At 43.2% G+C, this 27,934-nt stretch overlaps 2 protein-coding genes across 2 annotated transcripts in view; one reads left to right on the top strand and one right to left on the bottom strand.

The window, feature by feature from the left end:
* Positions 1-609: 609 nt before the first annotated feature.
* On the top strand, positions 610-3,211 carry LOC311096096 (uncharacterized protein). Its single transcript, XM_084135060.1, has 5 exons — positions 610-1,320; positions 1,459-1,948; positions 2,038-2,212; positions 2,352-2,502; positions 2,608-3,211. Exons 2-5 carry the CDS (start codon positions 1,518-1,520, stop codon positions 2,766-2,768), a joined length of 918 nt encoding a protein of 305 aa, XP_083991186.1. The 5' UTR covers positions 610-1,320; positions 1,459-1,517; the 3' UTR covers positions 2,769-3,211.
* Positions 3,212-21,955: 18,744 nt separating this feature from the next.
* The window catches only part of LOC311082374 (uncharacterized protein), a gene marked incomplete at both ends in the record, with an annotated part of 9,742 nt that continues 3,763 nt past the window's right edge, over positions 21,956-27,934 (bottom strand). The window contains 8 exons of the mRNA XM_084113127.1: positions 21,956-22,060; positions 23,668-23,779; positions 24,313-24,320; positions 24,493-24,582; positions 24,999-25,052; positions 25,732-25,800; positions 25,921-25,985; positions 26,067-26,160. Of these exons, the coding sequence (XP_083969253.1) occupies positions 21,956-22,060; positions 23,668-23,779; positions 24,313-24,320; positions 24,493-24,582; positions 24,999-25,052; positions 25,732-25,800; positions 25,921-25,985; positions 26,067-26,160 (597 nt within the window). The remainder of the gene's footprint in view (positions 22,061-23,667; positions 23,780-24,312; positions 24,321-24,492; positions 24,583-24,998; positions 25,053-25,731; positions 25,801-25,920; positions 25,986-26,066; positions 26,161-27,934) is intronic.

Below are 27,934 nucleotides of genomic sequence, written 5' to 3'. Positions count from 1 at the left end.
TCTCACAGTGGATTCGAACCCGGGTCTCTCACACCAAAGGCATGTGTCTTATCCACTGCGCCATCACCACCCATAAGATTTGCCACATTTCTTTCCAATCATGCTTTAAAGCCAATGACAAAAAACAACATAGAAAACTGTTAATGTTTTGTCGTGTTTTATGTTTTTCTTAAAGCAGGGTTATATGTTATCAGGGGGTTGGGGGCAAAATGCCAGCAGAATTAATATGCACCCAAAATTCAAAATGTGGTGGAAAAATTGCCCTAGTATGAGTTATTTTTATAATTATAACATATGATATTGAAAAATATTTTCAGAATATTGGCGTGATTGCAAATGTGATAATGATTTTATAAAACAGTTCAGTAAACAAAGAGTGAATATTGTGATGTGACATTTTAGACATAATATTCCAAATATTCTCTGTTTTTGCTCTATTTCTCCAATGACAATAGTTCCAAACAAGCCACAGAAAGAGTTATGTGTATTTGTGATTCAGTGACCTAGTTGCTCAGTTCCAGAACGAATCTGCCGTTTTGAACAAATCAGTTGAATGAATGCTTCTTATGACTCGTACATAGACCAACGCTACTTTTGCGTCATCGAAGGGTAACGCCCCTTTTTGGGGGAAAACAAATGGATTAACGGATTCCCCTGAGAACAGAACTCGCTCAACAGACACAATCTGAATTCTGTTTACTCCGGTAACTGAAGAACAAAAATAACATGCCCAAAAGTTGTTGCGTGGTGAGCTGCACCTCAAATGTTTGTAAAAGCCCTGGTTTAAAATTTATACCTTTACCATGCCGAATAAAACAAGCGGAAAGAAGAATGTTATGGCTTCAGGCGATAAAGAGGGAAGCAGCAGATGGAGGGTTATGGGACCCAAAGACCCCTCACACATATGTATGTGGGAAACATTTCATAACAGGTAAGCCGATTATTTAATTCATCCCCCCAAACTAACATGAAGTAGTGTACTAGCTAGTTACTGGCTTTAATTTCGTTACCATACCAACTAGCTGCTAAGCCAGTTAGTGCTAGATAGCATCTAGCTATGGCTAGGCAGCTAGGATACCGCCTAGTTTTCATATGCATGTATTGAAACGGTATTTTACAATGTTAAACCAATTCCAGGAAGCCATGTTAAAGAACCCCTGCACCCGGATTTTGTGCCCACAATATTTCCTCACCGTACTGTGGCAGACCCAAACCAGAAATTAAATCGGTATAAACACGCCAGGAAACGTGAGCAGACGTCATCCCTTCTCGAACGCAAGGTGGCAAAAACGACTGCTGTGAGCCCAGATCTACCTACAAGTAAGTTAAATGACATGCACTCGTTGAGATTGTATTAAAGGTGGTATCAGTGATCACTGATACCACCTTTAAGATGGTCAGGCTAAAGCTGGATTGGGGTTAGATGTGCGGGCTAAAGCAACTTATTCTTCTCGTTAGTTCTCGATGAAGGCCATTGCCCAGCTGACAACGATGATGCTGACGATGTCCCTGATGAAATGCGTGAGTCAAGGAACTACCTGTCATCTTATTCTGTGGAGGGAAATGATGGAAAGCGCCGACAGATGACTGGACTCAGCTGGACGATGTTTTTGAGCCTATTTACATTTCTTAATCAGTTCGTGAAGAGACGAGGCTACATCTCCCTTCCACCGCGGGACCAGCTGTTTATTACACTGATAAAACTACGTCAAAACCCATCCTTTTTTTTCTTAAGTCACGTTCTGAAAATGCCTCAAACAACTGTCAGGCAAATTTTTATCCGATGGCTTGACCTGATGTATGGGAAAATTTCCTTTTTAGTTCACTGGCCTGATAGGGAATGTTTTTCAATGATACCTCCAGAAATGAAGGCCCAGTTCCCACGACTCACAGCAATCATAGATTGTTTTGAAATCAGGACAGAGTACCCCAGCAACCTTAAAGCTAGGTGAGTGTCACAAGAAATGTCTTTACACACTCTCACATCCCATATTAAAATAAAAGGCTATGTCATTGCTATTATGTATCCTTTCTTAGAGCAAAATCATACTCTAACTACAAGAAATGGACAACAGTGAAATATTTAATAGCATGCAGTCCATCTGGCAGCATTACATTTTTGTCAAATGGATGGGGAGGAAGGGCCTCTGATGTGCATATTGTTCGACAGTCAGGATTCCTGTCCTCAGTGTACCATTCTCCAGGTGATCAGGTAAAATTGGAATTACGTGTATCTCAACTAACCACATTCATGTAATTTGATTAGGGTGTCATGTCACCACCCTCTGGTGAGAAAGCAGAACAAAGTAAATACAATGCAATATTATGGTGGATTTTTTTTTAATCTCTAGATATTGGCAGACAGGGGGTTTACACTCCAGGATGACTTTGCCCTACTCTGTGTCGAGCTGATAACACCATCATTCACAAAAGGGAGGAAGCAGTTACCTGGGAGAGAGGTGGAAATGTCTCGTAGGAAGTCAAACATCCGGATTCATATTGGTAAGTAAATTATTATTTTATTATTGTAATGATTATTGTAATGCCGTTTTATTTGAAAAGTCAATTTACAAAAGCGCTCCTTTTTTGTTGTTGTCGTCCTTACAGAGCGGGTGATTGGTGTGCTGAAAGGTCGCTTTCACATCCTTGACGGTCCACTCCCTCGCTGTCTGGTTCAGTCTGCACAGGACAAAAACCAAGGGCAAGCAACAGTTGACAAACTTGTAAATGTTTGTGCAGCACTTGTTTTTGTTTTTTTTTGTACTTGAAGGGATAGTTCACCCAAAAATGAAAATTCTATCATCGTTTACTCACCCTCAAGTTGTTCCAAACCTGTATGAGTTTCTTTGTTCTGCTGAACACAAAGGAAGATATTGGAAGAATGTTTGTAATCAAACAGATCTCGGTCCCCATTGACTACCATAGTATATATTTTTTCCTACTATGGAAGTCAATGGGAACCAATGCGCCGAAGTCGAAGTGCTTCCAAGCACTTGCTATGGTATTTCGCCATACAATATAGTTATCCATTTTACACGCTTAGAAAAGCGCAACGTTTTGTTTTGTGTCACCGTCCTAGGTCGAGTTACACTACGCGAGTAACTGTATTTAAATAGGGAAAACGTGGAGGTGTTTGGTAGCTTCTCTGCTTGGCACATATTGAATGAACTGGGCTAACAAAGTTTCGCCGCAAGACAGAGCGATTTAGTGCACGCACTGAGACGAGAGAGGTATCAACTCGTCTTAGTTAAGGGAATAACATAGTTTAATATGAAAAAACGGTGGAGTATCCCTTTAACTAATACCTTTATTTTTTACATCCAGCACAAAATCAAAGAGATGTATGAGCTAATGGTGTTCTCTGACCCCAAATAAACAGATAATGGAATGTTCACAATCTGCAATATACAGTTAGATATTCTCATACTTAGTATGTGTGTAAATAGTTGTGCTTAAATCTTTTGGTGTATTTTTACACGCCAACATATTTTGTCACAGCATAGTGATGCAAAGTTCCACACTCTTGTAAAGACTATGTAAACATGTTTATTAGAAAGAAAAAAACAACAACATGTTTATTAGATCCAATACCCACTAAACTACTGAAGGAAGTGTTACCTGTAGTGGAAGAGCCTCTCCTCAATATTATTAACTCGTCTTTATCTTTAGGTCATGTTCCAAGAACATTTAAACTGGCAGTTATAAAACCACTCATTAAGAAACTACAATTAGATCATAATAATCTAGCAAATTGTAGACCCATTTCAAATCGCTCCGGTTACGACTGTAACCTCGGTTCCCTGAAGAGGGAACGAGCGTTGCGTCGAGTTTGACGCTATGGGAACGCTTTGCGTGATGACGTCTTGAAGCACATGTAAAATCAGTCCAATGGTGTAGCGGGACGTCAGAGGCGGGTGACGTCACGTACCAGGAAGCTATAAAAGCCGGCCTGAAGCAGAAAACAACAGCTTAGTAAAGTCTGAAGTCGTGCTGACAGGCATGAAGGAGATATGGCAAGGTGACGCAACGCTCGTTCCCTCTTCAGGGAACCGAGGTTACAGTCGTAACCGGAGCGTTCCCTTTCAAGGGAACTCGCGTTGCGTCGAGTTTGACGCTATGGGAACGTCTATACCAACGCCTCCATAGCTACAAATGTCTGTCCTGTGTGAAATCATAAAGAGCAGCACTAGGATGACAAAACATGAGACCCTGGAGCAGAGTCTAGATCCAGAGAGTAGAACCTGACGAAAGTGTGCGGTGAGGACCAGCCTGCCGCATCACAACCGTCCTGTAACGAAACTCCTGATATAAGGGCCTTAGAGGCCGCCATACTCCTCGTAGAGTGCGACCGGACAGCCAAAGGAGAAGGCTGTCCAGCCGCCTCATAAGCAAGTGAGATAGTCTCAACCACCCACTGCTCATCCTTTGCTTAGACACTGGACCTCCCTTGTTAGGGGAGCAAAAGTAACTTTTACGCCACAGGGCAGCTCTGTGGACATACGCGTCTAACACCCGAACAGGGCAAAGCAAATTATTAGCCTCCTGGTCCGATTTCGAAAGGGAGGAGGACCTCCAAGTGCCACGAGGGAAACGAGATACCAAAGGGGTCTTTCCCCACAGACATTCCACCCAAAGGAATGTGGTAAGCACCTATGGCCGCCACATAAACCTTTAAGGTGGACGGGGTCAGACCTGCAGTGAACCGGTCCTGCAGGAACTCCAGAACTGTACCAATTGGGCAGTTGACTGGATCCAACCGACGGTCACTACACAAAGAGGTGAATACTCTCCAGTTCAGGGCATAAAGTTTCCTCGTGGAGGGAGCTCTGGACTGTAGAATGGTCTCAACAACCTCAGTTGAGAGACCTGACTCTATGAGCTGGGCCCCCTCAGAGGCCAAGCCCACAGGTTCCACAGTTCTGGGCGGGGGTGAAATATCGAGCCCTCCGCCTGGGACAGAAGGTCCCTCCTGACGGGTAGCTCCAGAGGAGGCCCGTCGAGGAGTGACACAAAATCGGGAAACCATACTCTGCCCGGCCAGCGCGGGGCTATAAGAAGCAGGCAAACCCGGTCCCTGCGAACTCTCTCCAGAACTCCCGGGAGCAGAGCAACTAGGGGAAAAGCGTACAGACGTAGCCTCGGCCACGTCTGCACCATAGCATCCAGTCCAAAGGAGCTGGATGCGTGAGGGAGAACCAAAGTGGACAGTGAGACGTCTCTCGAGACGCAAACAGACCCACTTATAAATTCCATATCAGCTCCACCACCTCGGGGGTGGAGCCACCATTCCCCGGGCCTCGGCCCCTGTCTCGACAGAGTGTCTGCTCCTAAATTCTGGACCCCGGGGATGTAGGCTGCCTGAGTGACAGCAACTTCCCCCGGGACCACAAGAGGATATGGCGTGCCAGCGCAAACCCCCTTGATATAGGCGACTACCGACGTGTTGTCCGTATGTACTACACATGGTGTCCCCTGAGACCTGTGATAAAGCTCCTCAGAGCCCGGAAGACAGCTAACATCTCTAGGCGATTGATAGCCAGGAACGATGATGGTCTTCCCACAGACCTTGAGATGAGCGACCCTCAGGATCGCTCCCCAACCCGTGAGGGAAGCATCCGTCGTTAGCAGTTTGCGACGACAAGGAGCTCCCCGCACTGGGCCCTGGGACAGGAACCAAGGTTTCTTCCACATAACCAAGGCACGTAGGCATCACCGCGTGACCTTGATTGTGCGAAAATGGGTTGCCCCTCGGGGAAAAACCCTCTGGTCCTGAGCCACCACTGCAGGGGCCTCATGTGCAGCAGTCCAAAAGGTATCCCGTTGGAAGCTGCTGCCATGAGACCCAACAGTCTCTGGAACTGTTTGACAGTGAGTAGCTGGCCTAGCTTTACACTTCTCACGGCTGCCAGGATCGAAGCGTGGCGATGACAGGCGCGCCTGCATCGACACTGAATCCCAAACCACGCCTAAAAAAGTGGTCCTCTGGAGTGGAGAAAGCACACTCTTCTTGGCGTTCAGCCGTAACCCCAACTCTTTCATATGGGCGAGAACAACATCTCGATGTTGAACCGCCATCTAATGCGACTGAGCTAAAACCAACCAATCGTCGATGTAGTTCGTGATGCGAATACCCCGGAGGCGCAGAGGCGCCAGAGCTGCATCCACGCATTTGGTGAAAGTGCGGGGTGATAAAGCCAGGCCGAATGGAAGAACTCGATATTGGTATGCTTTGCCCCCGAAAGCAAACCTCAGGAACTTCCAATGTCACGGACGGATGGAAATATGCGTCCTTGAGGTCTATCGTGACAAACCAGTCCTCGGACTAATCTGTGGCACGACTGTCTCAATGTTAACATTTTGAACTTGAGCTGCATGACAACTCGAAGACCTAAAATGGGACGCAATCCCCCGTCCTACTTTGGAACTATGAAGTACCGGCTGTAAAACCCGGTTTCCCTGTTGGAGGGAGGTACATATTCTATGGCCCCTTTCTCTAACAGAGTGTTTACTTCCTGTTCCATAACCAGAACCTGCTCGGGGCCCACCACTGTGGGCAGGACCCCCATAAACCGCGGTGGGCGTTACTAGAATTGTATCTAATACCCTTTTTCCACGGTCTGCAGGACCCAACGAGAAACATTTGACAGTAGCTTCCACGCTGTCAAAGATTCTACTAGAGGTACCAGTCTCTCGAGACTGGTTTCTGGATTTTGTTGCTGTTGAGTAGTCGGTTCGTCGCCCTGTAACGGCGCACCGGCAGGGAACGACCAAACAGACTGCTCTAGCACCCTCCTCAGAGGGGGCGGGCATCCCGAGGCCACTACGTTTCCGGGTGGACCTTGAGATATGTGCTCGCCGGAGACCGCTGCGCCCTGTAACGCCGGAGGCGGCAGGGTTGGCAGAACGGTCCCCTGAGGGCACCGAAGAGAGACGGCACCGTATTTTTCTCCTGCTGTTGAGCAGTCGGTTCGTCGCCCTGTAACGGCGCACCGGCAGGGAACGACCAAACAGACTGCTCTAGCACCCTCCTCAGAGGGGGCGGGCATCCCGAGGCCACTACGTTTCCGGGTGGACCTTGAGATATGTGCTCGCCGGAGACCGCTGCGCCCTGTAACGCCGGAGGCGGCAGGGTTGGCAGAACGGTCCCCTGAGGGCACCGAAGAGAGACGGGCACCGTATTATTCTCCTGCTGTTGAGCAGTCGGTTCGTCGCCCTGTAACGGCGCACCGGCAGGGAACGACCAAACAGACTGCTCTAGCACCCTCCTCAGAGGGGGCGGGCATCCCGAGGCCACTACGTTTCCGGGTGGACCTTGAGATATGTGCTCGCCGGAGACCACTGCGCCCTGTAACGCCGGAGGCGGCAGGGTTGGCAGAACGGTCCCCTGAGGGCACCGAAGAGAGACGGGCACCGTGAAAAGAGGTGTTAACCGCTCTGCTTCGGGGGGACTACCCTCATTTGTCCTGAGCCCTCAGACATCAGGACTTTTTCCCCAGCAGCCTTCTTGGCGGTAATAACGGTCCGCAGATCCGTTTTACCCCTCGAGGACTGCTGGGTTTGAGAGCGCCCTCCGTGTCCCCGAGATTTTTGTGGGGGAGCACGGGAGGAAACGCTCTGTATCTGAGTGGCGCGGTGCTCAGCGCTCTTTTTAGAGGAGTGAGGCTGCTCCCGCTCAGCAGCCTCATAGAAAGAACGGCGGGGGAGAAGTTTCTGAAGTGCAGCTGCCTGTTTTGAAGCTTCTTGTGACTTCGCTACAGCACTATTAACTGCGTCTCCAAATAACCCTTGCGTGGATACTGGTGCATCTAAAAGAACATGTTTTTCTTTGTCCTTTATGCGCAGTTCAGATACCGTATCAGCACTAATACCCCCGCCCTCCTAAAAACCCAATAACTCAGCCTGGTAAGCCTGCATTATGGACATTGTATGTAAACACGCTGCAGCTTAACCGGCGGCGGCATAAGCTTTATGGAAGTGCAGGAGCCTTCAGAGAAGATGCCGTTGCTGGAGAGAGATAGCTCGCGAGCGTCTCTTCCACCTTCGGCATCTCCCCATAACCATGCTCTTTATAATTGTGAATGGATGAATAGTGTGATGTTTGTGCAGTATACACTCAATATGACACTGGTTTCGCCCACGATCTCGACACCTCGGTGTGGAGATCGGGGAAAAACGGCAGGCTCCTGCGCTGGGGCTGCGCACGAGATGGCAGGAAGCGTTCGTCGAGCTCACTTTTCGAACGAACGTCCTGCCTATCTACTGGCCACTCAATAGACAGTCTGTCAACAGCTCTAGTAATGACATCGAGCAGTTCCTCAAACGCATGAGACTGAGGTGGCGAATCCTCAGACTCAGCTACAATACTCACAACATCCAACTCCTCAGAGCTGGATAGTTGCAGTACTGGTACCTCTATCGGGGGGGAAGGAACCGCAGCGCGTGCTTCCACACCCTGATAAGAGGCACTGGATCTATCAGACGGATGCTGAGATAAGGCAGAGCCCGTCTCAACATCCACTGATAAATCCATCTGTGAACCCCAGGTCTGAGATCGACGCCGTGCCTCGGCAGCGGCGGGACCCGAGCCCTGGGGAGCGTAGTCGGGATTGAACCGAGCCAAGCGGGATCGGAGCGTACGCAATGGAAGCGCACAGCAATGCACACAGTCACCACCCTCGAGTGTTGACTCGGCGTGCTCCTCTCCCAAACAAACAACACAAAGAGTGTGTGTGTCACCTCCCGTTAAATAACGCGGGCAGGGATGGACACACACTCTAAACTGCTGCTCGCTCGCCATACTGAATATATATATATATGATATAGACAGACAACACCAAATATACAGACAGATTTCACACAGAGCGCAACTGAAGACTCAGAAAGCTTTCGTTTCCTGCTTCAGGCCGGCTTTTATAGCTTCCTGGTACGTGACGTCACCCGCCTCTGACGTCCCGCTACACCATTGGACTGATTTTACATGTGCTTCAAGACGTCATCACGCAAAGCGTTCCCATAGCGTCAAACTCGACGCAACGCGAGTTCCCTTGAAAGGGAACTACCTTTTATGTCTAAAATACTAGAAAAAGTTGTGTCTGCTCAACTGGGCTCTTTCTTGCAAGAAAATGACACCTATGAAAAGTTTCAGTCTGGATTCAGGCCGCATCATAGCACTGAAACTGCGCTCGTTAAAATCACAAATGATTTACTCTTAGCTTCTGACCAAGGCTGTATCTCAATACTAGTTTTACTTGATCTAAGTGCTGCGTTCGATACTATAGATCATACAATACTCTTAGATCGACTACAAAATAATACTGGTGTTCAGGGACAGGCATTAAGCTGGTTTAGATCGTACTTATCAGACCGCTACCATTTTGTTTGTTTAAACGGGGAAAAATTTTCTTAAAGCTTGATACATCCAATTTTAAACGAAAAAAATCGAATCAAAAACAAATATCATCTGATTATGTAATCTGTATGAAAGATGCATTTCTTTCTAAAGGCGCATCCACTGTACAGCGGAGATGTATGGAGATATGTTTGCAGCCGACACTGATTTAGAAAACACTAGTTCATTAATAAACAATTAAAATGCCTCGTTATTTTTAAAGACATTTTTATTATCATTAGCCTGCTTTTGCGGCAAGATTTCTGCATGCGCTTGAGCGCAGAATAGGCTATATTCCTCCATGCACCCAGTGTTTAAGCAGAAATTAATATAAAAGTGCCATTAGTCGACTAGAAAAATCTTTAGTCTATGGCAGGGGTGCCCAATCCTGTTCCTGCCGATCGACTGTCCTGCACAGTTCATCTCCAACCCTAATCAAACACACCTGAAGCAACCAATTAACGTCTTCAGGATCTCTTGAAAATTAAAGACAGGTGTATTGGTCTATGTCATCTCTAATCAGTACATTTACTATAGTTGACATTATTTAATTAGTAATAAGTATCTAGCTCTTTACATTAAATTTGTTGACTTAACAATTAGTTAATGAACTAATAAAATAATAAAACAAAGATTAAATTAAGATGCTAACTATATATTTCTATTTAGCATTGCTTGTTCCACCACGCAAATGACTGGTTTTAAGGTGACAATCTGTTACACGTGAAGATTGTGGTATTGTATTATATCTTCTGTTATAAAGATGAAGATCAATCTTTCGTTAATTAAAGAAATAAGCAGATTTTTGAATTTTGTATAATAATATAATGTATAAATATATATTAACAATAAAATTGTTGTTCTCACTCTATTGGTCCACTCGCTCTATTGGTCTCTTGTGTTACTGAGCACATGCTGTGTATAATGGATCCATGTTTTTTTTGTGTGTGTGTGTGTGTGTGTGTGTGTGTGTGTGTTTTAATCAATGTCAAATTAGTTAGTTAGTTAGTTAGTCAATATGTTGTTTATTAAATGTCTTTGTGGAAAGAGAAGAGCAATATTTGAGCTAAAGCCCAGTATGAGTAAATCGTTTATAAAGGTGTGTATGTGTAATATGCGAGTATTTTTAGTTTAATATTTTGTGAACTTTGTAAATATCGTTCCATTGGTGAATTATAATGGGTATATATGATTGGTGGGGTGAAAGGTTAGCCCCGCCCCCTGTTGGAGAGTTCCAGAAGATCGCGCACAAGCAGAAATGTAGAGAGATTGCGAACGACACGAGAGTGAGAGCAGATGCGATTGAGTGATTTGAGGGAGAACAAACTGTTTAATAATCCAGCAATAGATTATTAACAAGTTGAGAAGTAGATTTATGAGGTATTAATTCTTTAAAAAGCCCACGCTTTGAGAAGAGTGCGATGTGAATCTGAACGCGACGAGAAGAAAAGACACTGACGTGATAGGATCTGAACTAAATCTGTTTCTTTGAGAAAATACTTTTTTGTCTTTGATTTATATTTCTCCTTGGTGAGTACCAGTTTCTTCATAAGAGATGTATTTAGGTAATGTGGATACAGTTTTTGGACTCTTAATGTGAAAAATACATTTGAAAAAGTGATGAGTGATATAAAAAATGTTTGAAAATGCTTTAAGTGTTTTCTAATATAATCTGTGAGTGCATATAGTTATGTTTAAATGTTTGAAAGATTATATTTTTTCTGTTGTGAAGTGTGTGCCATGCGCTGCTAGCTTTGCTAGCTCTGTACACAAGAAAAAAAAATCCTGGCCTTGCAAAAACAAAGCCAAAACAATCATCAGTAACTCGTTCAAATAAACAGTTTCTAAAGACCAAAATGTATGTTTCAATTATTTGGATATAGGCAACACATACATGCTAGTCACCATGTGCTTGATTAACACACTAGAGTCTGTGTTTTATTTTTCTCTTTTGTGAGAGTCTGAAAAAATGCTGCTGTGATCCTGAATCCTGTCCTGGCTGTGGACTCTTATCCCGGGTTTGGACTGGCGAGCCATCCCATCGTTTCCTACCTGGAAACAGAGGAAAAGGAGTTGTGAGAAAAGGATTTTTCTGATTGGGTAGGACAGAACTGCACACATTGCGTTTTTCAAGTTTTCCAGGATTTCCCTGAAGACAAAATTAATTCTCATCGTCTTTGTGACCACATTTAATCCTTACTTTACCCTTTGTCTCCATCGTGTGGCCAGAACATGTAACTAGCGTGCAGTTTGACTTCTTCAGAGGTGTTTTCTTGTTAGAGGTTTTCTCCAAGTCTTTAAAGGACAACACGTTCCTCTCTGCTCCTGTGTCTAGCTTAAAGGTAAGTATGCAGTTGTTTATTCTGAATTCTTGAGTCCATTTCTTGTTTTCACTTTCCATGGGAGAGACTGTATTCATTTGTGTCAGCCATTTGCTAGCTGTTTGCTCACTTCCTTCAATTTCGATGGTACGTATAAACAATTCAGCATCTTCTCGTTGTTCAATCTCATGGACTTTTTTCTACAATCTTCTAGGTTTGCCTTTTTGTTGTGGTGTTTTGCACATGCGGCTAACACGGTTCCTCTGCGAGCGCTCATTACACATTTTGCCATAAGCCGGACACTTCCTTGGCTCATGTACGTCACCACACCTCGTGCACTCTTCCTTCTCTTTCCCTGTGTGCTTGAAGTTCGCCTGTCTGACAGTGGACTTTGTTTTGGTGATTTTGTTCACCGCCTCTTCTGCTTCTTCATGCAGCACTTTCATAATATGTCTTTGTGTTATTTCATTGGCACGACAGATATCCACTGCCTTTGCTAGGGTCAAACCCGTTTCCCTGAGAAGCCTAGCTCTCACGGTGTCATTGTTAACACCACAGACAATGCGACCTTTACTCAAGTCATCAGTTAATCGTCCACATTCACAGTCTTTCGCCTTATTCTTCAAGTGAGTGACGTGTGCATCAATGGTTTGGTTCGGTCCCTGTGCTCTGGTGAACATATGGAGTTAGGAGGCTTCAACTGCTCCATGGTTTTCCTCTGACACCACGTGATGTTTGTGGACTGTGTATTTTAATAATTCACTGAGACACCAGATTAATGCCACTAACTGTTTTACTCAACTTTTTTATTCACTATTACTTCATTTACAAATTACTTAATGTTTTAAAACGGGATATAAAACTTGACATTACATATACATTTTTATTAAAATTAAAGGTGCAGAATGAAGGATGAAACTAGATTAAGGATCTAAAGTTAAAAGTGAAGAAAATTGATAATTAGGCATTTCATAAAAACACTAAACAGACAAAAGAATAACAGCTAACAAGAATGATTTACAATGTTAGATTTGAAGCAATGTTTACAGGAAACTATAACATCCTGCTTTGTGGCATCAACAAATTTTTGCATATTATTAAACAAAAATAGACAAAATTAAGTTTCATTTTCATTTCAAGTTCATTTTTGAACAACCTTCCTACTCAGTAATTTTTTGGAATTTGAAAACAAGACATTGAGCTTGAAATTGAGAAACTGAGGTTGAATTTCAGAAATTGATATTGGAAAATTTTGACTCTGTGTTATTGTTACTGTGTTACTATCATTTATTATTATCTGTTTGTTTTTATTGAGTTTTTCTTTCATTCTTTCAATTTTAAAAGATACAATTCATGCAAAAGAACAAACAAATAGAAAAACACACTAATTAGCTGTATTCCAGTGTGGTTAATTGGTTTTATTCTTTTCTTACGATCGTCTTTGCTAATGTTTGCTTCAGTGAGTCGATCCAAATCTTCTGATTCTGGTCCATAGTTTTGCTTTTATAGTGACCTAGTAACTGAGACGAGTGCTACCCGCCGTGTGCTACATTTATCATTTACTTACACTTTAGATCTGATGAACCACTGACAACTACTAAACAACTGGTGTGTAAATAATGCTATACTTCATTTAGAAATGATTAATTGATCAGTAATAAAGTATGAAAATACAGTTATTAGACACTATAGATATGCTTATAAAATCAAGAACAAAGCATTTATAGCTGTATTTATAAACTGCTTATTAATGTCTATTAATGCTTTATAAATGATGAATTAACTGTTTACTAATGCTCAGCTAATGATTAATAGCGTGCAGTTATTATAAAGTGTTACCTGTGTTTCTTAGTGATTCAAAACCTAGACATCATTAAAAGAGAAAATTGCGTATCAATTTCTTATGTGGTTTTGTTTTCCTTTATTCTCTCTTTGTAATGTGTAACGGGTGGCTTTTATTTAGCTATCCGGGATGATAAATATATTTCTTTGGCAGGAATATACTTGTCTGGCGCCCGAATATTACTGATTGATTGTTTGAATAGATATATATGTTTCTGGAGGCTTTGTGACTGAGAATCAGCATAAGACTGAGGGCGGCTGTAACTCGAAGCATCACTGTAGTCTAGCGGTTAGGACTCCGCCTTATCACATGGGCGGCCGGGCTTTAATTTGTCTCAGAAAGTTTTTTTGTTTGTTTAAATTGTATTGTTGGGCGGCCATTACACTGTCCAGTCCATATTAATCACTTTCACCCTCTTTTATCCAGTCTAAATAACTCCATCATTCCCCTCTGTTCAACAAAAGCACTGCCCACTTACAAGATTATGAAACAACAAAACTTCCAAGAACTCAATTATTTATTTATTTATACATGTGTATATGCGTGTGTATGTTAATGTATCACAACCCATCTAACAAATATTGAGGATTTGTTCTGCATGATATTAGCATTGACCAGCAGGTGTCGCTGTGTGCATTCCAAACCTGGAGAAATCAACCACTTTTACACACATCAGGCTGGAAGGCTTTAAAGCTTCATGAAGCTTCATCTCACCATCACTACCTTCAGGTTCACTCAGCTCAACAGTTATACGCTATATTAGCAATAATGATTATTTTGGGAGACATTGATGAGCTTTGATTGGTGGTTCCCATCGGGGCCGGATATAGGCATAGGCAAGGAGGGGCAATGCCCCCCCCAAATGCCGTGACTGCCCCCCCCAAACGTGATGGCATGCAAAGATCCCAAATTTAAAAATTATTTCAAGAAAAATGGTCAGAGTGAGCGCTCTCTGCTCTCTGTCCCTCATTCAAAGTAGCTACTGATTGGTAGATGCATAGGGAGGGCGTGGCCAGTCGCTTCACCGGCTTGTGGTGAACCTGCTGAGCTTCATGTCTCAGTCAGTCACTGCAGAGCGGAGCACGCAGACACACTGTCGTCAGCTGAGCTCAGCCCTTGTTTTGAGTTTCCTTCGCCGTCAGTCACTGAAATTATTTGGTTACTCTTTCTGTAAGCGTGTTCTCATTCCCTCCATATCTCTCTATCACTTTCTCTTGTAATTTGCACCGAGTGACGAGTCGAGTATGCGCCGATTTCTGGTTGCTAAAGCTAGCACTGGCAGCAGCAACGAGGCTGCTAGGGCATTAGCTGCAGCAGAGACCGAATCACCCGGCTCGTCGGGTGATACTGCTCCTCGTCTCGCTACAATTTCTAACCCCTGTGCCCAGTCCAGTACCAGTACACCTAGTTCTAGTTGCACAAGCACCGCAGCCCCCGTCGTTCCCAGCCCATCCGTGGCTGTTGCGGATGAATACAACATAGGCTTAAACACTGAAGCACCGTCACAACCCATAGCTCTGGACGCATTTGTTAGGACTTTTGCACAGAAAAGCAGACGACTGATGCTATAATGACTGATATAAGCCATGCTGTGTACAGAGCTAAAGAAATGCAAACAAAAAAAACCCCAAAAAGAAATAAAAAAGATTGAAATAAAAAAACAGATAGACAGACAAGACAGACAGACAGATAAAAAAAAAAAAAAAAAAAAAAAAAAATTTTAAAAAGATAAATGCAGCCTCAACAGGGCACAAGCCAGTGTCCTATTTGTGCCGGTCCCAAGCCCGGGTAAATGCAGAGGGTATTGTCAGGAAGGGCATCCAACATAAAACCTATAAGACAAATCAAATGGATCAAAGGAGCTGATAGATTAGAGCTGGGTGATATAGGATTTTTTCATTTCACAATATATTTTTTCATTTCTGGCCATATCGATATATATCACAATATAAATCAAATCACTATATTTGTCAAATTTAAATGTTCCGTTGCTCATAAGTGAGATGTGAAATCATCAGCAGCTTGTTTGGATTGAAATATTTCTTTCCTGTCATAGATTAAACATGACAGACGTACTGAAGGAACATGACAACTTTCAAAGCTTTATTCTGAGTGCTGACAGATTGTTGAGAAGGAGCGACAAAGTGTGGTCGTCACTTGTAATTTCATTTCCCTTCATTTATTGCCTCAGATAACTAAAAAAAAAGTTACACATATTACAAACTAAACAAAAAGTGAAGGTTTTGAAGTTTCAAAAGATAATATTGTCAATATGAAATGAATTAGCTAGGAACTAACAACAAATTATCAGAATAATTGTTTTTTTAAAACAAAAAATCAAACAGAATATAGATACATTTTTGTTTAAATCCTTGGTGCAAATTAGAGCAGCTTTCAAAGACAACATAAACTAAATGAAATGCTAAGCTATTAGCAGTGTCAAGCCAGATGTTAATTATTTTGTTTAGAATCAGACCAGAATCAGGTGTGTGTGTGTGGGGGGATTTTTGACTGCTAGGTTTAGGTTATATTCTGTGTGTGAAGGCTTATTTTATTTTAATGTTTAAATCTCTTTGTTTTTTTTCCCTCATATGGTATAACGCTGGAGTTCTCTGTAAATTTTTCATCAGACGGAACATTAATGTTCTCCGCTGCCCGGTCGGCTCCTGCAGCCCAGACATCCACATGTGTACCGCTTGCTAATTCACAAGTGCTGTAGGTAACAGTGGGAACATGGCTCTGTTCCCATAGTATAGTTAGTATAGATTTCTATGCATTTTAGGGGTTTGGGGGATTTGACACCCCAAAAATGACTTGCCCCCCCTGATATTCTACCTGCACCCCCTAGGGGGGCTGGCTAAATCCGGCCCTGGTTCCCATCATGCACTGCAACATTAGGCTTTATGTTTATTTCACCAGTGATGGTTGGTTGGTCAGATGAGAGGAAGTTAATAACCACAGGAGGAGCTGATGATGTTTAAAGGAGGAGCTGTAACTATATATAATGCAGAGCAAGACTGACAGAAACAGAAAATGGCTGATAAGTGTGATCTGTGTCTGCTGGGACTGATCATTCTCTCTTCACTTCTCACAGGTAAAGAAATCTGTATTTTCTCTAAAGACATTTAGTGGAATTAGTCTGGAAAGAGTTCATTTGAACATGCTCAGTTTATTCTTGCACACATTCACGTTGTGATCTCAGAGTTGTGTATTGATACACACAGATCATACTGTATTATTCCTGATACTGGACATAGTGTCACTCAAACATCTGATGATGAAGAATTATCTTCATATTAAGAGTGTGTCAGTGATTTGAACAGCTCTCTGATAAAGACTAATAGTTTATTCTGGAGAGTGTGTTGTTTGCTTTAAGTCAGGAAAAATACTATGATTTAAATCTTCTGCTTTTTATGCTGGTGTGTTTTATGTTTCATTTATTAATATTAGGGCTGTCAAAGTTAGCGCGTTAATAACGCGTTAACGCAAAATCATATTAACGGCACTAATTTTTTTAACGCACGATTAACGCGGCGCGTATTTTCTGTTTGACCCGTGGCCCAACCCCTAGTTGGAGAAATGGAGATACACAGTGTTGCTAACTTAGCGACTTTGCAGACCCCTTTGCAGACTTTGCGATTTTTTTCCCTTCAACAAAGCGCCCAAACCTTATTTAGTTTCTGAGAATCTACCGGTATCGCCGGTGCTCTCCCAGCATGTGCGCGCGCGCCTCTCGCTCTCTCTCTCTCTCTCTCTCTCTCTCTGCGTCTCGCGCGGAGGATTAGCGCTTTAACTCAGTTAAGCACAGATATTATGTTGCTTCTCTATTTTTACAAGTATAGCCGAAATCATAGCACAGATATTGTCTTTATCTTATGTGAATTTGATTTCACCAGACGACGGCTCGATTATCAGAATTTTTGTGCAGATTAACTTCTTGGAAGGGAGAGCTGGTTATGTCTTAATGGGTCGCGTTTCAGTCAACATTTCAAATTCATTCCGTTGTTTGACAACAGAAACAGTAAAATATACCAATGAAAACAGTTTTATTGAGAATTTAGCTTCATCAAAATGGGCACAGAGAGAGACAAACTACAATGTAATAGGCTAATAAATAATATATGTACATTTAGTATTTTCAGAAGAGCTGCCCTGTCATGCAAAAATCTAAACATGTTTGTGTTAGTAAATTGCTCAGTGCAAAGAAAGAGAAGTAATGGTAACCTGGCATTTTTTTTTCTTTCTACATGTGTCTAATAGACATGAACAAGTTCTTTGAAAAACATCTGTGACCTTTGAAACATGTCTCGTCTTCATGCTCTATGTTGACTATGGTTTCAATAATAAACATACATTTGCATAAAGCATCTATATTTATCCATGCCCACGTTGATTAGAGTATTACAAACTTGAAAAGTATTAATTTAAGGTACATTTAGAACAATTTAAAAAAATGTGCGATTAAATGCGATTAATCGCGAGTTAACTCATGACAATATGCGATTAATCGCGATTAAAAAATTTAATCGATTGACAGCCCTAATTAATATATATCATAATGATCACTGAGATATACTGTGTTTCAGGAACCAGTGGAGTGGATCATGTGTTCATCAGTTCTGGTGAAAATGTCTCTCTGTCCTGTAATAAAACTCTTTCTGACTGCAAATCAACTACATGGGTCTACAATAACAGAGATTCAGGGTTAGTTGAACTGATTACTGGAGGGATAAAGAATAAAGACACAGAGAGACATGAGAGACTGAGTCTGGAGTCTGACTGCTCTCTGAACATCAAGAACGTCACAGTAGAAGATTATGGATCTTACAGCTGCATAAAATATGTGAATGGAGAACAACAAAGACCTGTTGTTTTTGTTGATCTGAATGTTCTTCATGGTAAGTTTATGATTATGTGGTCAATTTAAAAAGGGCAGATTCTCCCTTTAAACTCAGATGATGATTGAAGAGTCTGTGATTTGTGTCTTGAGTTCAGTTTCAGTGTCTCCATCTTCATCATCATCATCATCTTCATCATCTTCATCCTCACAGACTGAGATCAGTCCAGGCCGCTCTGTGACTCTCTCCTGTCAGTTGTATTCATATGTATCCTCCTGTGATTATTGGGTCAGTTATTGGGGACTTGAGCTGTTGTGGGTGAATCAGGCTGGTGTTGATCTGAAGACAGACTCCAGATATCAGATATTATCATCATCAGATCAAGATCGCTGTATCATCCTCACTCTGACTACAACACTCCTGAATGAAGATGACAACAGAGAGTGGAGATGTCAGCTTACTCTGGGAAATCAACTCGAGACCTCAGTCAGATTCACTGTCAAGTATTCAGGTGAGAAAACACTCTTTTCTGACAGATTTGTGAAAACTTCCACAGATTGGCTCTACTCTTTCTGATGGCTTCATACGTTTTGAAGTTGTAAAATATTAGTGTTCAAAGTCATAAACTGCATAACAATCCTTATAATCCCCAATATTGGCCTCCTACATGGGTCATACATGATATATTGCATAAATCAGACGAGTGTATTAAAGCCTAGTATGACCCATGTAGGAGGTCGGCTTTAGGAATTATAAGGCTTATGTCCTTCATTCAAGCTGAAGGTTTATTTGCAGAAGCTCAACTGTGTTTCACTCTCATATAAACCAGGAATATATTATACAGTAACACAGTTATACAGTTATACAGTAATACAGTACAGTCTCTTCTCAACTACTGCCATTCTCCTCCTGACAGCTTGAGAGTGAAGTAAGAAGATAATAGATGACAGACTCGTGCACATATTCATCATTTCTGTGATGTGAAGCTCCAGTATTATGTGATGATGATGTTGTGTATATGTGGCATTATGTGTTGAACTGAACTAACAGACGTGATCCACAGATCCAGCTGATACAGCATCAGAAACTGGAGTCAGTGTGACTGCTGGATCATTATACAGAGGTACGACACGTTCATTTATACGACAGCTTTATAACATTAAACTATCAGTCAGTCTGTAAATGCTTCATCAATAACTGTTGATAGTTGAATACCCTTGACTTCAGTCATGTACAGTTTCTCTTCTTCCTCTCATGTTTCCTGCAGTGATTGTGAGTATTGTTGGGATCGCAGTGTTTGCTGCTCCTACTGTGATTCTTCTTCAGATCATCTGTGCAAGAAGAGCTGGTGAGTTTTGAGCCGCACACAATCTTATGATTCACACTCATCTGATCTGGAACAATCTGCAATCATGATAAAAACACATACGAGAGGTCAGTCAATGCTTTTATTTTGCAGGGAGGAAGGACTCGAAGCACCCAGAGGAAATAGAGATGCCGACAATATTAGAATAAAATACTGATGAGTTTAGAGCCAATCTGCAGCAATATTTACAATAGCAAAAACTTACAGAGGATTGTTCATTGTTTTATTTTCTTCTCCTCAGAAAACAGAGAAAAAACTCTGAGCACTTATAGTGACATAATCAAGTTTAGATTAAAATGTGTTAAAAATGTTTGTTTGTTTTTTACATATAAAAATCCAGATTTATTGTCATTTATATGGATTTTATGGATATATTTGCCTACAGTGTTGAAAGTCATTCTCTTGCGCTTCATATGTAAACTGCTTTAAATATAATATTAATACAGTAATGGACAGACTCAGACTGTATAATCTCTCTCTGTTCTGTGTGATGGAGCTGATTTGAGGATTCTTGGATCTTGTCTGTTCATTCCTGTTTTTAGCATCTTTTGTCTTCTTGAATGATTGCTATAATTGTCTTAATAAACCTCTGCAGTTGTGTTTAATAAGTCTCCTTTCCTGAGATGTTTGTTAGGAATATGTTAATTCCCCTTCATGAGCTGGTAATGTATCTGTAAGTCCACTGAAGCGAGTTGTAGTTGAGAAGCCGCTTCAATAACCGAGAGCTAGATATTGGGTCTTAAACACCTCACGACACCCTGAAGGACCCACTGAGAGGTCAGACTTGAAGCACTGTTCCTGAGATGCTCTTCTTGGTGGTTAACTGTAAGCAGCAGACAGATCCAGCAAGAGGAGAACTGAGGATTCGGAGGCTCCTCTTGCCAGTCTCAGAGCTTCAATAACCGAGAGCAGGGCCGTCTCAGTTTAGTGGCGCTTCTGAAGCCAGACTGGTTGTTGTCCAGGAGGATGTTCTGTGTGAGAAATGTAGATAGTTGGTCGAAAACGACTCGTTCAAGACTCGTTCATCAAACTGTCCGTGATTCAGCTTTTGCTTTCTGCGGTCGCCATTCATTGTTTACATGCACCCCTTTTGTTTCAATCTAACTGAATTCATTCCGATCAGTGAATCTGAATGTAGTGTTTATGTGAACGCTAAACAAGTGATCGGTTGATGTGCGTTTTAACATTGCTAAGAAGATTCCCGCTCCTCCGTGAGAGATGCGAGACCCGGCGCGTCTCAGTAATGACGCCACCGGCCTCGCGCCGTTCTCCCGCGGCCGTCAGCCTCGTCCTGCTCGCCACAGTAAACATAATGAATGGCGACTGTAGAACGCAAAAGCCGAATCCTGGACATTTTGGGCGATCTCTAGAGATCCCTGGCAAACTCATCACGTAGGCTAGCTTTGTTGTTTTCAACTGCGCACTCTTACCGGTAGGAGTGGCCTCCTAAGGCAGCGAAGCAAGTGCATTCTGGGAGTTGTTGTCTTTCATCCACATAAGCCAAAAATACATTTTCTGGCTTTTCTCAGTCTAGAAAGCTCCAAATTCAAAAATTTCTTCACATTTCTTCTACTTAAATGACCTATTTTAAATACACATTCATCTTCCCAGAGGTGAAGTATCCCTTTAATATCTGCTTTACAGACGCTCATGTGCAAATGCAGGTTTATTTTACCAAGCTGATGCTAATAATTACTTTACAATGCTTTTAAAAACTGTTTGATAATTCAGGAGTCATGGATAGTGGAAACTTTTTCAGTAACAAACCAATTTTATCACTAATAATTTCAATAGTTTACTTCTAGAGTTTAATGGCATGCTGGAAACTGCTCAAATAAAGAAGTGAAACTAAGAGTAATGCAAAGAATAGCTTATAATATAGCCAGTGTGGTTAACAGTATATGCGCTTCTCACTCATTTCACACATGTAAAGCAACACTTTACCGTGGTACAGTTTCACCAACAGCAACTCTAGCAGGGTTTAAACACTGAGTTGGTCAGAATAGAGGAATATACTGTGAATTAGCAGCGCTCAAAGTCGACACTCAGAGGCTGTGTTCCAGATCACACCCTTTACCCTCATCATTTCTTTCATACATGTCCAAAAGTTCTTGTTGAGAATGAACAGAGGTTTAGATGTTTTATTGAAAATAATAGAGTCACCATTATGGTGATCGGTGTTTGTATTAGTGGGTCTCTTCACCCTTGACTCTTGAACATCAGTTTTCCTCTGGCTGCTGTGACAGTGTTGTATGACCCCATTGTGCTGGAGAGTAGAGCCTGTGCTTCAGTCCAGCAGAAGATCTAGAAACAGTGATGATTTGCTGCATGTGGTTTTATTTAACAGGCGGTGACTGTGTAGCTGCTGATCCAGTGGAAATCTCTGTATTTAAAGTAGTTTTAAGTGGACTCAAATTAATTAAGTGCTAGGGAGTTGATTTGAATGCATGTTTCTTATGCCAAATATTCCTCTAGTCTTTCTCTTGAGCAGTGTGTGTGTGTGTGTGTGTGTATATGAGTTAAACCTGAGTGACACGATGTGTGTGTGTGGGTGTGTGGGGGACTCGTGTCACTGTGGGACCTAAAGTGAAGAGTAGTGTAGGCATAGGCGTCGATTTCGGGGGGGACGGGGGGGATGCGTACCCACCAGATTTCGTCACGAGTCATTTTGTACCCACCACTTTTAACTTCCGTCCATATTAATTTGACTTTTTGTTCGATTTTTTTTAACCGTTTTCAGTGGTTATGAGGAGCAATATGAGAGAGAAATTTGGTAATAATTGTCTGACCCAACAAAAAAACATTATAATATTCATTCATTTTATTTTATTTTTCGTGTTCGCATTTATAAGGGAAAAAACAACGTGTCAGTTCTCGGGTACGGACGTGAGCGCTCTGAAAGCGGCACTAAAAGACTGCTTTAAAACTTGCACAGAGACCTCAAACAGAACAACTGCCTTTCTTTAAATTGAATTTCGTTTGGTATTAATTATATCTTAATTTTAATCAATGTTTCATGAACCAATTGCCTGGATTTAATAAGTAAATATAGCAGAATCACGACATTGGAGGCGCCGGCGAGTGAACTGGAGTTCGTCTCATAAATGAACCGAAACTCAGCGTATAATGCACATTCACATTCACAGCGTATTTAGACACATTTAGACGCATTCATAATCATTACTTTTACCGGTTCTTTGTGGCAAGCTTTATGCGTGCGGTCGTGCGGTCGTGCGCTTGAGTGCGGCTATACGTAAACGCTCATTATCCTGTAGGCTAAGTAATTAAATTAATATAAAGGGGCGATTTATCCACGAATGACTTAAAATAACAACTAGCCTACTAGTCGACTAGAAAAAAACTTTTAGTCGGAAGCAGCCCTTATTCCACATATTTTCGATTTCGAACCAGCAGGACATCTGGGTTGAGCGACCCTGCGGAATGAACGAGCGGAGCGGAATATTCAGAAATGCGCTCTCCACTCACTGCTCTGATCGGAACAAACCTGGACCTCACTGTCTGCTGAACTGGCGCAGAAACATCAAAATATAACCAGCTTTTTAAAATGGTTTTTAAAACTAAACACTTATTTAGCACAAATTATGAGCTTATTGGCGATTTTTTTTTTATAATTATTGAATTATTATTTTTTATAATTATTGAATTATTTTTAAAGTTTTGGGTGGGCCTGTTGAAAAGTGCCTGAGCTACAGGATATCGTCTTTCAAAACATAACCTGCGCGAAAGAGAGAGAAAAAATGAATGCGTCATTGTACCCAGCACTTCTGAAAATGCACTTCCGAATGCGTCTCTGTCCCCAGCACATTTCAAACCAAACTGACGCCCATGAGTGTAGGGTTAGTGTGTGTGTGTGTGTGTGTGTGTGTGTGTGTGTGTGAGACTCGTGTCACTGTGGGACCTAAAGTGAAGAGTAGTGTAGGGTTAGTGTGTGTGTGTGTGTGTGTGTGTGTGTGTGTGTGTGTGTGTGTGTGGGTGTGTGGGGGACTCGTGTCACTGTGGGACCTAAAGTGAAGAGTAGTGTAGGGTTAGTGTGTGTGTGTGGTGTGTGTGTGTGTGTGTGTGTGTGTGTGTGTGTGAGACTCGTGTCACTGTGGGACCTAAAGTGAAGAGTAGTGTAGGGTTAGTGTGTGTGTGTGTGTGTGTGTGTCTGTGTGTGTGTGTGGGGGACTCGTGTCACTGTGGGACCTAAAGTGAAGAGTAGTGTAGGGTTAGTGTGTGTGTGTGTGTGTGTGTGTGTGTGTGTGTGTCTGTGTGTGTGTGTGTATGTGGGACTCGTGTCACTGTGGGTCCTAAAGTGAAGAGTAGTGTAGGGTTAGTGTGTGTGTGTGTATGTGTGTGTATGTGGGACTCGTGTCACTGTGGGACCTAAAGTGAAGAGTAGTGTAGGGTTAGTGTGTGTGTGTGTGTGTGTATGTGGGACTCGTGTCACTGTGGGACCTAAAGTGAAGAGTAGTGTAGGGTTAGTGTGTGTGTGTGTGTGTGTGTGTGTGTGTGTGTGTGTCTGTGTGTGTGTGTGTATGTGGGACTCGTGTCACTGTGGGTCCTAAAGTGAAGAGTAGTGTAGGGTTAGTGTGTGTGTATGTGTGTGTGTATGTGTGTATGTGGGACTCGTGTCACTGTGGGACCTAAAGTGAAGAGTAGTGTAGGGTTAGTGTGTGTGTGTGTGTGTGTGTGTGTGTGTGTGTGTGTGTGTGTGTATGTGGGACTCGTGTCACTGTGGGACCTAAAGTGAAGAGTAGTGTAGGGTTAGTGTGTGTGTGTGTGTGTGTGTGTGTGTGTGTGTGTGTGTGTGTGTGTATGTGGGACTCGTGTCACTGTGGGACCTAAAGTGAAGAGTAGTGTAGGGTTAGTGTGTGTGTGTATGTGTGTGTGTGTGTGTGAGACTCGTGTCACTGTGGGACCTAAAGTGAAGAGTAGTGTAGGGTTAGTGTGTGTGTGTATGTGTGTGTGTGTGTGAGACTCGTGTCACTGTGGGACCTAAAGTGAAGAGTAGTGTAGGGTTAGTGTGTGTGTGTATGTGTGTGTGTGTGTGAGACTCGTGTCACTGTGGGACCTAAAGTGAAGAGTAGTGTAGGGTTAGTGTGTGTGTGTGTGTGTGTGAGACTCGTGTCACTGTGGGACCTAAAGTGAAGAGTAGTGTAGGGTTAGTGTGTGTGTGTGTGTGTGTATGTGGGACTCGTGTCACTGTGGGACCTAAAGTGAAGAGTAGTGTAGGGTTAGTGTGTGTGTGTGTGTGTGTGTGTGTGTGTGTCTGTGTGTGTGTGTGTATGTGGGACTCGTGTCACTGTGGGACCTAAAGTGAAGAGTAGTGTAGGGTTAGTGTGTGTGTGTGTGTGTGTGTGTGTGTGTGTCTGTGTGTGTGTGTGTATGTGGGACTCGTGTCACTGTGGGACCTAAAGTGAATAGTAGTGTAGGGTTAGTGTGTGTGTGTGGGTGTGTGTGGGAGTCGTGTCGCTGTGGGACCTAAAGTGAAGAGTAGTGTAGGGTTAGTGTGTGTGTGTGTGTGTGTGTGTGTGAGACTCGTGTCACTGTGGGACCTAAAGTGAAGAGTAGTGTAGGGTTAGTGTGTGTGTGTGTGTGTGTGTGTGAGACTCGTGTCACTGTGGGACCTAAAGTGAAGAGTAGTGTAGGGTTAGTGTGTGTGTGTGTGTGTGTGTGTGAGACTCGTGTCGCTGTGGGACCTAAAGTGAAGAGTAGTGTAGGGTTAGTGTGTGTGTGTGTGTGTGAGACTCGTGTCGCTGTGGGACCTAAAGTGAAGAGTAGTGTAGGGTTAGTGTGTGTGTGTGTGTGTGTGTGTGTGTGTCTGTGTGTGTGTGTGTATGTGGGACTCGTGTCACTGTGGGACCTAAAGTGAAGAGTAGTGTAGGGTTAGTGTGTGTGTGTGTGTGTGTGTGTGGGGGGGACTCGTGTCACTGTGGGACCTAAAGTGAAGAGTAGTGTAGGGTTAGTGTGTGTGTGTGTGTGTGTGTGTGTGTGTGTGTGTGTGTGTGTGTGTGTGTCTGTGTGTGTGTGTGTATGTGGGACTCGTGTCACTGTGGGTCCTAAAGTGAAGAGTAGTGTAGGGTTAGTGTGTGTGTATGTGTGTGTGTATGTGGGACTCGTGTCACTGTGGGACCTAAAGTGAAGAGTAGTGTAGGGTTAGTGTGTGTGTGTGTGTGTGTATGTGTGTGTGTGTGTGTGTGTGTCTGTGTGTGTGAGACTCGTGTCACTGTGGGACCTAAAGTGAAGAGTAGTGTAGGGTTAGTGTGTGTGTGTGTGTGTGTATGTGGGACTCGTGTCACTGTGGGACCTAAAGTGAAGAGTAGTGTAGGGTTAGTGTGTGTGTGTGTGTGTGTATGTGTGTGTGTGTGTGTGTGTGTCTGTGTGTGTGTGTGTATGTGGGACTCGTGTCACTGTGGGTCCTAAAGTGAAGAGTAGTGTAGGGTTAGTGTGTGTGTATGTGTGTGTGTATGTGGGACTCGTGTCACTGTGGGACCTAAAGTGAAGAGTAGTGTAGGGTTAGTGTGTGTGTGTGTGTGTGTGAGACTCGTGTCACTGTGGGACCTAAAGTGAAGAGTAGTGTAGGGTTAGTGTGTGTGTGTGTGTGTGTGAGACTCGTGTCACTGTGGGACCTAAAGTGAAGAGTAGTGTAGGGTTAGTGTGTGTGTGTGTGTGTGTGTGTGTGTCTGTGTGTGTGTGTGTATGTGGGACTCGTGTCACTGTGGGACCTAAAGTGAATAGTAGTGTAGGGTTAGTGTGTGTGTGTGGGTGTGTGTGGGAGTCGTGTCGCTGTGGGACCTAAAGTGAAGAGTAGTGTAGGGTTAGTGTGTGTGTGTGTGTGTGTGTGTGAGACTCGTGTCACTGTGGGACCTAAAGTGAAGAGTAGTGTAGGGTTAGTGTGTGTGTGTGTGTGTGTGTGTGAGACTCGTGTCGCTGTGGGACCTAAAGTGAAGAGTAGTGTAGGGTTAGTGTGTGTGTGTGTGTGTGTGTGTGTGTGTGTGTGTGTGTGAGACTCGTGTCGCTGTGGGACCTAAAGTGAAGAGTAGTGTAGGGTTAGTGTGTGTGTGTGTGTGTGTGTGTGTGTGTCTGTGTGTGTGTGTGTATGTGGGACTCGTGTCACTGTGGGACCTAAAGTGAAGAGTAGTGTAGGGTTAGTGTGTGTGTGTGTGTCTGTGTGTGTGTGTGTATGTGGGACTCGTGTCACTGTGGGACCTAAAGTGAAGAGTAGTGTAGGGTTAGTGTGTGTGTGTGTGTGTGTGTGTGAGACTCGTGTCACTGTGGGACCTAAAGTGAAGAGTAGTGTAGGGTTAGTGTGTGTGTGTGTGTGTGTGTGTGTGTGTGTGTGTGTGTGTGTGTGTGGGGGGGGACTCGTGTCACTGTGGGACCTAAAGTGAAGAGTAGTGTAGGGTTAGTGTGTGTGTGTGTGTGTGTGTGTGAGACTCGTGTCACTGTGGGACCTAAAGTGAAGAGTAGTGTAGGGTTAGTGTGTGTGTGTGTGTGTGTGTGTGTGTGTGTGTGTGTGTGTGTGTGGGGGGGGGGAGTCGTGTCGCTGTGGGACCTAAAGTGAAGAGTAGTGTAGGGTTAGTGTGTGTGTGTGTGTGTGTGTGTGAGACTCGTGTCACTGTGGGACCTAAAGTGAAGAGTAGTGTAGGGTTAGTGTGTGTGTGTGTGTGTGTGTGTGTGTGTGTGTGTGTGTGTGTGTGTGTGTGTGTGTGTGTGTGGGGGGGGGGGGACTCGTGTCACTGTGGGACCTAAAGTGAAGAGTAGTGTAGGGTTAGTGTGTGTGTGTGTGTGTGTGTGTGAGACTCGTGTCACTGTGGGACCTAAAGTGAAGAGTAGTGTAGAATTAGTGTGTGTGTGTGTGTGTGTGTGTGTGTGTGTGTATGTGGGACTCGTGTCACTGTGGGACCTAAAGTGAAGAGTAGTGTAGGGTTAGTGTGTGTGTGTGTGTGTGAGACTCGTGTCACTGTGGGACCTAAAGTGAAGAGTAGTGTAGGGTTAGTGTGTGTGTGTGTGTGTGTGTGTGTGTGTGTGAGACTCGTGTCACTGTGGGACCTAAAGTGAAGAGTAGTGTAGGGTTAGTGTGTGTGTGTGTGTGTGTGTGTGTGTGTGTGTGTGTGTGTGTGTGTGTGTGGGGGACTCGTGTCACTGTGGGACCTAAAGTGAAGAGTAGTGTAG

The sequence above is a fragment of the Abramis brama genome (assembly GCF_963993115.1).
Source record: "Abramis brama genome assembly, chromosome: 1".
In the NCBI taxonomy this organism is placed as follows: domain Eukaryota; kingdom Metazoa; phylum Chordata; class Actinopteri; order Cypriniformes; family Leuciscidae; genus Abramis; species Abramis brama.
Note: the sequence above shows the minus strand (reverse complement) of the source record. Positions and strands in the feature narration are given on the sequence as shown.